The following is a 13,300-nucleotide window of genomic DNA, read 5'->3' as shown; positions in this document are numbered from 1 at the left end:
GTGTTAAGCTTCTGCAGTGCTGACAGGACTGAAAAGGAGTAAAATCTTATTTTTGTCAGTGAAGTGATAGTTATGACTTTAAATACATACAGGGAGCAGAGCTGTTGAGTTAGAAGGTGCCAAAGCCACTTTTCAGGTGATAACTTCAAGTGAAAAATCCAATCAATTAATAGTACATTTTTCAGAATATTGGAATACATTCAGTTTACTACCACCATACCGGCTTCCTACCTCTCACTTTCTCAGGACTTGTAATATCTTGCTGTGTATTTATATAACTGTACGTTGGCAAAAAAGTTAAAAGAATGCTCTACAGGTTGCTATTTAATTCTGGCCCTTACACATCCATCCTGTATGCTGAATGAGGAAGGGGTTGTCTCATTTTAATGCAGGGCAGGAAGGGTCCTTGACTTAACCTGTTCTTAGAAACCTCTAAGGATGTTGGATTCCACAGTCTTCCTTGGAAGCCTATTCCAGTACTAACTATCCTTATAGTTAGAAAGTTTTTTTGTAATATCTAACCTAAATCTCCCTTGCTGCAGATAAGCTGATTACGTTTTATCCTACCTTCAGTGGACATAGTGAACAATTGATCACCATCCTCTTTAAAATATCCCTGAACATGTTTTAAGACTGTTATTAGGTCTCTCTCTTCCCCCCCACATCTTCTTTTCTCAAGGCTAAACATGCCCAGTTTTTTAACCTTTCCTCATATGTCAGTTTTTCTAAAGCTTTTCTCATTTTTGTTGTTTTACTCTGGCTTCTCTCCAATTTGTCTACATCTTTCTTAAAGTGTGGCACCCAAAACTGGACACAGTACTCCAGCTGAGGCCTCATCAGTGCTGAGTAGAGTGGGACAATTACCTCTCATATCTTATAAATGATACTTCTGTTAATACATCCGAGAATATTAGCCTTACAACTTCATCACATTGTTGATTCATATTCAATTTGTGATCCACTAAGAACCCCAGATCCTTTTCAGAGCACTACTGCCTAGCCAGTTATTCTCCATCTTGCATTTGTAAACTTTATTTTTCTGTTCTAAGCGTAGTACTTTACACTTGCCTTTATTGGAATTCATCTTGTTGATTTCAGACCAATTCTCCAATTTGTCCTGGTTGTTTTGACTTCTAATTCTGTCCTCAGAAGTCCTTGCAACCATCCCCATTTTGGCATTATCCACAAATTTTATAACCATAATCTCTTGATAATAAAAATATTGAATACTACTGGACCCAGGACATAGTCTTGCAGGACCCCACTTGATACATCGTCCCAGAGAACCATTGATAACTACTCTTTTGAGTATGGTCTTGTGGCAGAGAACCATTGATAACTACTATTTGAGTACAGTCTTTCAATCAGTTATGAACCCACCTTATAGTAATTTATCCTAGACCGCATTTCCACAGTTTGCTTATGGGAATGTTGTAGGACTGTGACAAAAGCCTCATTAAAATCAAGACATATAATGTCTTCAACTTTCACCATATCCACTAGCCCAGTATCTCTGTCAAAGAAGGAAATCAGGTTGGTTTGGCATGACTTAGTTCTTGACAAATCCATACTGGCTATTACATATTACCCCATTATCCTCTAGGCGCTTACCAATTAATTGTTTAATAATTTACTCCAGTATTTAAGTTAGGTTGACTGATCTATAATTCCCTAGGTCCTCTTTGTTCCCCCTTTTTAAAGATATGTGCTGTGTTTGCCCTTCTCCAGTCCTTTGGGACCTCCCCCATCCTCCATGAGTTATCAAACATAATCACTAATAGTTTGGATATTGCTTCAGCTAGTATCTTAAATACCCTAGGGTGAATTTCATCAGGCCCTGCCAACTTGAATACATCTAACTTATCTAAGTAGTCTTTATCTTGTTCTTTCCCTTTTCTGCCTTATGTTCCATTCTCCTTATTGTTAATATTGACTGTGTAAAGTATCTGATCATTATTATACTTTTTAGTGAAGGCTGAAGAGAAATAGGCATTAAAAACCTCAGCCTTCTTGATATCATCATCGTTCATATGCACAATGGGGGAAAATTAAAGTTGCTCTGGCAACCTGAAATCTAGCTTTTTCTCACTGGTGAGTGCTTGACTTTGCAAGCTAAATAAAATGTTCTTTGAACACAGGTTTTGTGTATGTAATTATGCAGAGGTTTTGTTTTTTAAAGGAAAAAGGTAAAAACAAATTCTTATATATACAACCCCTTATCATTAGCAGGGTGTGAACCCTAAATCTACAGCACTGTAATCTATCACTTGACGTACTGGATTAACTAAATTAACTGGCAGCTGCTGTTTTTGTGGTAACATGGGCCTGGCTTTAGAATATTCATGTCCAGTCTTTCAAAATTTTTCTGAGGAATGCAAGTGGGAACTGTGATGATTGTGAACATATTATAACCTAGTAAACCTGAATTGTCATGGGACAAAAAAAAGCACTTCTCTAGCCTCAGGGAGTAGGGTGACCAGACAGCGAGTGTGAAAAATCGGGACAGGGTGTGTGTGGGGGGGGTAATAGGAACCTGTATAAGAAAAAGACCCAAACATCAGGACTGTCCCTATAAAATTGGGACATCTGGTCACCCTATTAGGGAGTCACCCCGCAGAATTAAAATGGAGATATTATAGCTTCTCAAAAATGGTTGCAAGAATCTATTATAATGGAAAAGTTAGGCAACTGAAATATATCCACTCCCCTTATAATAGCAACCACAGATTGAATCTATTTCCCCATGTTAAGTATTCTCACACCTCTTGTCAACTGTCTGGAATGGGCCATCTTGATGATCACTACAAAAGTTTTTCTTTTCTCCTGCTGATAATAGCTCATTTTAATTAATTAGCCTACTTCCACCTTTTCATTTTCTGTATGTATATATATCTCCTAACTATATGTTCCATTCTGTACATCTGAAGAAGTGGGCTGTAGCCTATGAAAGCTTGTGCTCAAATAAATTTGTTAGTCTCTAAGGTGCCACAATTACTCCTGTTCTTTTTCCTCTCAAAGGAACTTAAAACACTTTTCAGACTTTACATATATAAAAAACATTTTACTCACCACTAAAATGCATCAGCTTGTAGATTGGTACCCAGTAACTATAGAGATGAACAGCAACACTTGCATTTAATTTGAGCAAATGCTCTTTTCTTTTTCTGAAATGCTGCTGGATTTATCTTTCAGAAATGAAATCTTGGCTCTGCTTCTTTTTACAGAGTGTTTTCTTTCCTTCCAGTGTAAACGATTGCTCATAATCAATCTCCCAAATGTTAAAAAATATAGCAAGCATGATTACACAAGTAAATATTGAAGCTTTAGATTTCATGACTGTAGTGGAGGCAGTTAAGGCTTGAAACTGTCTCCTGTGGGCTCTTCCCACAGTTAGAGATGGTTTTGCATTGCAAATCTAAATACTTCTCTCTTGTTGTTTAACATTGAGTAGAGTTCTTTCTAATGAATAGTTCTTCTTGGAGAGTGTCCTTGTGGGTGTTCCGCTATAGGTGTCTTGATGCCCTAAAGTGGAGCACCCACAGGGACAACCATCTCAAAGAACCTCAATTACCGCACAAGGTAAGTAATCTTCTCTTCATTACTGAACCAATATTTTTTCTTCTTATCTTTAGGGCCCAATCCAACTCCCATCCAAGTAAATGGGAGTCTTTCCATTTACTTTATTGGGAATTGGATCAGGCCCCTAATGCTGTATTTATTTATTTTGTACTGGATTTATGTATATAACTTCTGAACAGAGGTAGGCACCTGAGAATAAGAACTTGAAGGAAGTAAATAAACTGAAAGATTTTTATTGCATGAGTTTTTCCCTGAATTAATGTGTTATCAACCAAAAAAGCATAAGCAAAGTCTGACATTATATAGGCATTGGAAAAGATATAGGGATGGTAGAATAAAAATTATAACAGCCTTTTGAAGATCACCTAACAGATTAATTACCAGTAAAAACTTGAGCTGTACATCTGCCACAGTGCTTAGATTTTTCTCACAAATAATTAATCATCCCACAGTTTCCCCCAGTCCTCAGTGTTTAGTGCCACACTACACTGTCACCCAGTGGCATATCGCATCATGTTTTTTAGATTTTAAAATAACATGTTTTCTTTGTGCATGTTTCCTGCAGGAATTCCATGTGACTTGAATTTTAATGTAGCTAATAATTAATGTGGACAGTTTTATTTTGTTTTCTACTGATTGAGAAAAATAATTTCAGATTTTTTGGGAAGTCTAAAGCTGCATGTGGCGAGGAGAATGTGATCTATTGTATTGCATATGGAGAGACTCAAGCACACATACATTAAACCTGTTGTTCTAATTTTGATTTTATCTAATCTTGAATTACAGAGTTAAGATGCTTTTTTCCACTTAATTCATAATCAGTGCTGAGTGTCAGAATAGCTGTTTATGCATGTTTCATGGCAGTCAAAGTAATGTTAGTGACCCTTAAAAGTATATTGTAGACATTTCATATAGGTATTTTTTATACATTTTTTTCAGGGTACCTTTGTTGCTGTTCCTGATTTTAAAAAGGCTTTTCCCATAACTAAAGATTTCTTCACAATGTTGATTGTACTTTTGTGTAACCTTTTTTACATGTAAAGAGAGATTTCATGCTAACCCATTCTGTTTTGTTTAGGGAACAGCAGTTTTACAGTCTGGAGTCTTACCAGCTCTCCCAGGTAGGAGCCCATTTAGTTTATTGGTTTGCTGAATACTATTTGTAATCCCAATTTGCCAAAAAGGTGGTGGTGGGGAGGAGAGAGGCAAACTGAAGGCCAAATGCTGCAGTCTGTAGGATTGTGGACCATGTAAAGACTGTACATTTGGGACTGAGTTTCTTTGTGGGAAAGGATTCCTCCTGCAGTTGGTTATTCTGTATGATTTACGTTTTTGTAAAATATATTAAAACCCTATAGTATGTTTAACTGCTGTTCAACACAAGGCATAGGTTCACAAACTTGAAAAAAGTATTTAATTTAGAGGTAAGGTTGCTCAAGTGCATTTCCTACCAATACAATCAATAAGGTCATGGTTAAGGCTCCAGTAGCATCCAGAGTCAACTCCATTCACATGCCTTCCACCCAAACTCATTCATATCCCTAGGCACCCGAAGACTCTTCACCTCCATAACAAGCTTTCTTTTGCTGTGCATGTAGAACCATTCATAATGTACACATGCAAGTCCTCTAAATAACATTCAAAAGCATAGGGCCAGATCCTCAACTAGTGTAAATCAGTACAGCTCCGTTGTGGAACTACACTGATTCACAAAAACTGGAAAAGAAGCTACAAATCTGGCTCACAAGATTAACTATGACCTCAGGTTATTTAGGTAACGACAACGTGTTATGTACTTTTGCATGGAAACTATGTCTGTCAGTAAAATATCTTACCCTCCCTAAGGTCTCTGTCTAATTTACCATATTGTTCCAGCACCTTCTCTTTCAGAGAAAGGTATAACACGATCTAATGACTGGAAGATGAAGCTATACAAATTCAGACTGGAAATAAGGCGTAAATTTTTAAAGGTGAGATAATTAACCATTGGAACAATTTACCAAGGGTGGTGGTGGATTCTCCATCACTAAGTATTTTCAAATCAAGATTGGATGTTTTTCTAAAATATATGTTTTAGGGATTATTTTTGGGGACATTCTATGGCTTGTGTTATACAGGAGGTCAGAGTAGATGATCATAATATTCCCTTTTGGGCTTGGAATCTATGAATCATCTTGCTCTCTGATAAGATTTCATCTTTATTATCTGAAAAGAGTACGGTCAGTCTGGGGTATATAGCACTCCTACGTTGGCTTTGGTGAAGACAGTTGCAAAGAAGTTGTTTAGCAACTCCGCAACATCCTTATCTTCCTTAACTGCTCCCTTTACTTCCTGGTAGTCCAATGGACCCACTGATTTTGTCGCAGGTTTCTAGCTTCTGATATACATAAAAAAACAAAACAAACAAAAAATTGTGTTTACATATTTGTTTCTGATTTTACACCATCTATCCTACTTCTAAAGCTTTAGCAGCTGGATTTTATGATATCATGAGTAGATTGATTCCAGAATAAACGAATCAAACAGTTTTCTTAGCACCAGAAAGTCTTCTCCTCCGTTACTGCAGTAAAGTCAGTGGAGTTATTCCAGGTTTATACAGGTGTAACAGAAAACAGAATTTGGATTACTGCTTCTAATTTTGTCCCCTTTCCTTCTACTACCCAGTCTTCTAATATTTAGTAATGTTACTCTACACAAATTAGAGGTCTGCTTTATGATGGAAATGTTTATAAAATAGAAAAAATGAAATTTAAACTAATTAAGGACTAAAATTCAGCAAGGCCTCTCATTTGTAGTTGCAATTTTTAGCTGCAGTGTTTGGGTTGCCATTATTTCAATGTGCAAATGAACTATAGGTTCAAATAATAGCACAAAGACTACTTACTCCATGATTTTGTGTGCAGAGGAAGTAGTTGTCTAAGTACCAGTACTTGTACCTTCAGTATTTTGCAGGAGCACAAGATATAGGTGTAAATTGCATCTTCAAAAAGGATCACTTGATTGTGGGAACTTGCACTTTTTATCTGTGGTATATTTTCATCTGGCAAGTATTTGTATCTCTAATTGCCTGATTTGTGCCTGCTGTCAAGTAGGTAGAGGTACGCACACACACAGATTTGTGCTTACAGTTAATGTGCAGATTTCCTGGGGGCATGCTGGGCCAGCAAAAAGGGAGACCACCCTTCTTGAAAAAATACATCATACTTTTTGGCTTTTTAATATAGTATGCACTAGAACATTTTATTTAAGTAAATAGGCATTTTCTTACATTGATGATACTCAGAAGTTATGGAATAATTCCAGTGCATGGCAGGAGGATATAATACCAAGGGCTGGATTGTTACTCTTGTTAGTGGTACCTTACTCCTTGAGTAGTCACACTGAAATGAATGGATATACTAAGGGCAGGTCTACACTATGGGGCTAAGTCAACCTAAGTTATGCAACTCCAGCTATGTGAATAACGTAGCTGGAGTCGACGTACCTTAGGTCAACTTATTGTGATTTCTACATCATGCTAGGGTGATGGAAAACTAACCCATTGACTTACCTTACACTTCTCTTTCCGGTGGAGTACCGGAGTTGATGGGAGAGCAATCAGCAGTCGATTTAGCAGGTCTTCACTAGACCCGCTAAATTGACCCCTGGTGGATTGATCACCATGCATCGATCCCCAGGTAAGTGGAGACAAGCCCTAAGAGTACTACTTAATGTGAGTAATGGTGTAACAATCTAGCCCCAAGTAATATAAAAGTCAAATGACAACTTCAACAGAACTAAAACAATAGTGGAATTATTAATGGGACCATAATAATATAAATGCATACAATGAAGCTGGCAAAAGGAAGAGTATGCTGTGGTTTTGCCTCTGAGTATATTTCAACATGTTATCTTTTAGCAAAGAAAATGTAATCATAATGAGAGTATAATGGCTGTATCTACAGGAAATGTTTGCTCATCTAAGCAAAGCAAATCTAATAGTACGTTATATAAATCCACTGATGTAGTTCAGAAGTTTAAGATGTTCATGAGATGAAGAATTCTGCCATAATTTTAAAAAAGTATACATAAAGAAAAACCTAGTTGGAATTAAAATAATTTTTGCAGCAGAGAAAGAGTGTAGCCCAACGTTATTATAAATGTGCAACTAAGAGAAATTTCTTTGAAAATTTACTATTTTCTCCCTGTTATCCATCTGAACACAAGGAAAATGGGAAACAGATGCAAAGCTCTCTCAAAATTTACAATTAAATATTCACCTAGTGAGAAAATAGATCTTTCCTTTAAAGGGTGAGAAGATTTGAAAGTCATTGATACAAACAAAGATGCATGGCAAGAATATTAATTGAAAATGGATCAATATAATTCATCATCTGACAGAAAGAAGGCGAAATCAGCAAGAAAAAGAAAAGTGGTGATTTGAATGTAATTAGTGGGCAAGATATAGACTGTGTAATAAAGGTCCGAAAATGAAAAAATGGCAAAGGAAGGTAAGGACAGTTTTATAGAAGTCCAAACAATCTTTTTTTTCTAAATTATTCCTTCATCTACCTTTTATTTTCTTAGCCTCCTTTGTGATATCTTCATCTCTACTTTTTTATAACTGCATCTTTGGAATTTCTTCTTAAATTCTTTATAAGAAACCCACACAACTTCTTTCTCAGTGTCTCGTCTTTATTAATCTCAGATGTTTCCTTTTAAAGTATTGTCTTTGTATTTGCAGACTCATCAAATGTAACTGAACCTGATGTGTTGCAATGCTTTGGAAAGTAAAACTATCTGGATATCTTGCTTCCTTCATCTTTAATCCAGGTCACGTGCTGAAGGTCCCTTGTTATCCAACCATATTTCAAAGAATTGTATCAGGCTTAGGGAGCCTCATTAGCGCTTCCCCACATTTCTTTATTACATACATTTTTTATCTCCGTTTTCATCCCCTGCCATTCTTTTGCTGGTGCCAAACTAAAGACCGTCTCTGACCAGGAGTTTTGAGAAAATCTCTTAATTTGAGGTAACTGATCTAATGAATTGGCCAAATAGGCCATGTACACAAAAAGCCGTGGTGCAAGATGTACACATTCATGTGTACAATTTTTGTATGTAACTGCATGCACAATTCTGTTACCTGAACATGCAGCAACCCAATTAGTCACATGCCTGTTTCTTTGTGCATCTTAATCCTCAATTTACATAAATGATTGCACTAACTATGCACATAAATACCTTGCACAAATGCAAAGACATCTTTGCAGTGCTATGAAGTTCTCTGTGCTCTGTAAAACATTTCTTTTGCTAACCACTTCAGTTTTGAATAAACAACTGGAGTTACATGTTCAGCTACCAGTGGCATGAATGTAATAGGTTAAACATTTCTCAGTTAATTACTGGTGGTTACATATAGTGAACAGTAAATCCATTAGCTTAAAAGAAATGTATTTAATTCTAGTAGCAACTCAAACATGCTGTGGAAGAAGTGTTCACAAATATGTCAGTGAATAACACTTTTATTAAAACGTCTTTCAGGAACTGCTCCTAAGTGCAAAATAACCTGGTGAGATGAATAATTTAATTCTGTTTCAAAATCATGTGTTCTATCTGTCGTAAAAACTTCAGCAAGGCTGAGCAGAATGAAGTGGAAGTAGACTCCCTGGAAAACTTGGTTCTCCTGGAGTTGCAGGATTAAGATATCCTGAACTCCCTTATGGCATTGTGATAGTATCCATGGGAGGGGGCAGAATGGAGCTGTTCCCTGTAGGTACATGTGTGCTCAAGTAAGCAAGATGCCTCCAGGAGCCAGTAGTGCCGCCATAGAACCAACTTTGAAGAAGGAGCAGCATAAAGTCCCTTCTGATTAGGGCAAGCTCTGCTGGCAAGTGCTGAAAAGGACAGGCCAATATCCATCCTCCTCCCCATCTTTTGCAACAACTAGCACAAGCGGTAACTCTAGCCTTGCATAGGATCTGTGTATTGAGGCAAAGTTGTGGTGGCCTCACAATTGCTGCCACCACTTTTTACACTCATAGGAGTCAGACAGAGTTTTGCCTTCATTTTTTAATTGACTGTGCAAAATAAGGAACTTAATTAGAACTGTAGCAGATAACCCCCCCCCCCCAAAGCAGTGAATCTGAATATAATTAGGCTTCATCATCATTAAAACTTTTCCATTTCTTCTGTGTGCAGTTCCCTTTTTTTATCTTTCCAATGATCAGTGTAATCTGCATCACTACAGAGCTTTCTCCACATGACAACTCCTTGGCTTGTTATACAAAAGCTGCATAAAGCTTAACTTGGAAATGTTCTGGAGGATGAATAAGAGAATAAAGGCAAAACAGTGCCATGGAATGGAATGCACTGAAATGTCAGGATGCTAATTGTGAACATGGTATCTTGGTTAAATTGTTCTTATGTAGATAAAGAATGGAAGAGAGAAACCCAAGCAGCTTAAAATGATGTATGTAACAGAGAGAGAATGAGTGCTGAAATTAAACCAAACTAGCTGGTAATTTAGCTCTTATGAGAAAGAGGAAAGAAGAGGCTTTTTAGGAGTACATGTCTTTTACTGCAGAACTGATCAGCCTGGTTCCCCTCTCCAGAAGCTAGTTACTGGTGTACCTTCATTAATTTCAGAGGGTTTTTTGCTGATTTAGATCACTGCAAGAAAGAATCGGCCACATGGTGACTTGGTGGCCACTGACAAGGCTAAAGGTAATTTATAATTCACGAAAGCATGGCAGGAAGTTTATCCCCAATCCTTGAGGTGGGGGGAAGATACAGTAGATTGTAATATTTTATTGGATCATGTAGCCCTGAAGGGCTTGAAAGCAGCCCTGGAGAGGGCTGCAACTCTGAAACCTGGGCTGATGGGGAAGTAGCCACAGCTGGGCCACACCCCAATTAGGCCGCAGCTGGCCCTTATAAGAGGGCAGTGGACCGGATGCACAGACTCTTCTCTCTGCTTTCAGAGAGAGAAGGGCCTGGCTGCGGGGAAGCTCAGGGTACCTACAGGAAGGCAGGGCTGGGGAAAGTCCAGAAGGGCTGGGGAGCTTCAGGCTGGCAACTCCCCAGGCTGCAAGGCCTTGTGTAAGGCCCCGTAGAGGTACTGGGTTGCAGAAAAAGGCAGCAGGTCCAACCCCCCACTTGCCAGTGATGAGTGGCATACACTGCAATCTGCTCCAGGGAACGGGGGCTAGTTGGTGACTGGCAGTAGCCTTACACTAAGGGAAGGTGGGGATAGGGCGTGGGGGTTCCCCTGGGTGGGGAGACCCTGAGATTGAGGGATTACAGCCAGAGGGGCAGCACCCCAGAGAAAGGGTCACCAGGGTTCCATGAGGGATATGGAGGCAGCGGAAAGGCAGATCACTGGCCTGTAGAGGGAGCTCCGGAAGCTGGATGAGCTATTTCCTGACAGACACCACCAGGAGGCACTGCAGGGGTGAGGCCACATGCTTACAGACCAAAAAAGGATCATATTTTGAACATTGTCCACAGTTAATATGTCATCCTTGGCAGTGATAGAGATTCAATATAGCAGAGTTTTATGATGAGAAATTGATTAATAATAAATAGTCTTCTGTCATATGACTTGCTCTTGCTTGACTGTACTGAATCTTATGCGAAGACAGTTAAAATTCCTTTAGAAAAAACAAACGAGCTCAGAAATGTGTAGCTAAACCAATACAGAATTTTAATCAGTTTATATATTTTATTTAAGCGCTAAATCTTGGCCTGAGTGCACATCTGAATAATGGGATCTGTGTTGGGGCGAGAAGGGAAGGAGTCCTTCCTATAACACATGGGCACTTGCAGAATCACTCAGTGGCTGCTATGTCATCTTCAGAGTGGAAGTAGAGCCCATGGTTCCTAATCCCTGCTCCACAGGATTCAAAGGGTGATGGAGCTGTGACTACACAGATAACGTGCTCTAGTAGTCTCCTGCCTCTATTCCCCACCTGCCCCAGCTCCTCTAGTGCTGAGATGTAGGAAGCCAGCAGATCTCAACTCTATGGTGCACACAGATGCAGACTGTGGTGTACCAGCATGGTGTGGGTGCCAGGGTTTTTCCTTTAAGGAAATCCATTCTCATGACCTACATCCTCAGCCTACACAGATCCTGGACTTGGGGTGCATCAACATTTTTACAGCAGATGTATCTAATGCATTTTTGAAAATACATATGTCAAATAGTGCACCTAAAGAGAGGCACCTGAGATAGGAAACACTGAAAATGCCAGCCTTAACGCCTTCCAAGGACTGAAGGACTGGATCCGAGAGGGTTAATCAGCCTGAGGAATTTTATATTCTTTATATATGATAGAGACCCCTGCCTGCCTTTTCCTGGCACCACCAAGCACCATAAACTGTTTAGACCAGTGGTCCTCTAACTGGGGTTGCCGCTTGTTCAGGGAAAGCCCCTGGCAGGCCGGGCTGGTTTGTTTACCTGCCGCATCTGCAGGTTCGGTCGATCGCAGCTCCCACTGGCTGTGGTTCGCCGCTCCAGGTCAATGGGTGCTGCAGGAAGGGCGGCCAGCATGTCCCTTGGCCTGTGCTGCTTCCTGCAGCCCCCATTGGCCTGGGACCATGAACTGCAGCCAATGGGAGCCATGATCTGCCGAACCTGCGGACGCGGTAGGTAAACAAACTGGCCTAGCCTGCCAGGGGCTTTCCCTGAACAAGCGGCGGCCCCAGTTTGAGAACCACTGGTTTAGACAATATCATGACTATGGAGTGCCCTTAAAAATGTGTACGGTTTTGAAAGTTTCTATCCTATCTGGAAAAATTCCCCATTATAAAGATGAGGAATATTTCAGAATATGGCAAGATTGCTTTAGAAACAGTATAAATGTTCGCAGATGTCCGTGGATTTGTGTACCATAGATACACACCCAAAGTTTCCCCCATCCTCAAACAGTCACAGTGGCACAGTGCTTTGGATGCTGTATTATGTACATATCTCTTCAAAGAAAGAGATGAAAGAGTCTTCATCTAATTCAGTGATGTGCTGAGCAGATTTAGGTGCCTCATCTAGTTTTAATGCAGCAAGAAACACAACTTTATCTTGGAACTTAAACTATTTTCTTTTTCTGTAGGTTATGACTTTTCCAGACAGTCAGGCAGTCTAGACATTCAGACCTTGTTGCCTACATTGTGAATGCAAACAAGGAGCTTGTGCACATAAGTGCTTGTTAAGCATGTGCACATTCCTATTCAGTGGCCATCACATAGGTGGCAAAGTTTGAAAATTTAACTTGTAAGGCTCAGTTTATAACATTTGTATTTAAACCTCCATAATCTCTCATTTGTTTTTATGAGATTTTTATGCATTATCTACTTAAGTGCATACACAGCAAAAAGTTCTGCCTATTAAAAAGTCGGCATAAAGGACTGACTACTGACATGAAGCTATAATGCAGGCCAGCCAGCCATTTCAAATCTTGATTCTTTTTGTCATAGCTGCAGGAGCTATGTGAGTGCAATTCTATGGATAGAATGTATGTGGACTTGATTTTCACAAGAAAAATGCCTTGGAAGGGTACCAATTCTTTTTCCATATGAAACATTTTTTTCCCTCTTAGCATGAAAAGTAAAATGTAAACAGTTTTCTAAATGAGCTAATGCATTTGAACACAAGGCATGGCAGAGTCAGCCACACTGAAAATGGACAGCACCAAGAACTGTAACAAAACAAAACAAACACCTCATATGAAGTCGTTTAACAGAAGAG

The 13,300-nt window shown here is 39.1% G+C and overlaps 1 protein-coding gene across 1 annotated transcript in view; it reads left to right on the top strand.

The window, feature by feature from the left end:
• DOK7 (docking protein 7) overlaps positions 1-13,300 on the top strand; it is a 101,317-nt gene that overhangs the window by 72,722 nt on the left and 15,295 nt on the right. Inside the window, exon 8 of the mRNA XM_050945515.1 lies at positions 4,658-4,700. Coding sequence (XP_050801472.1) covers positions 4,658-4,700 — 43 coding nt within the window. The remainder of the gene's footprint in view (positions 1-4,657; positions 4,701-13,300) is intronic.

This window comes from Gopherus flavomarginatus, chromosome 3 (genome assembly GCF_025201925.1).
Source record: "Gopherus flavomarginatus isolate rGopFla2 chromosome 3, rGopFla2.mat.asm, whole genome shotgun sequence".
Classification (NCBI taxonomy): domain Eukaryota; kingdom Metazoa; phylum Chordata; order Testudines; family Testudinidae; genus Gopherus; species Gopherus flavomarginatus.
This window is presented reverse-complemented; position numbering and strand designations above follow the sequence as displayed.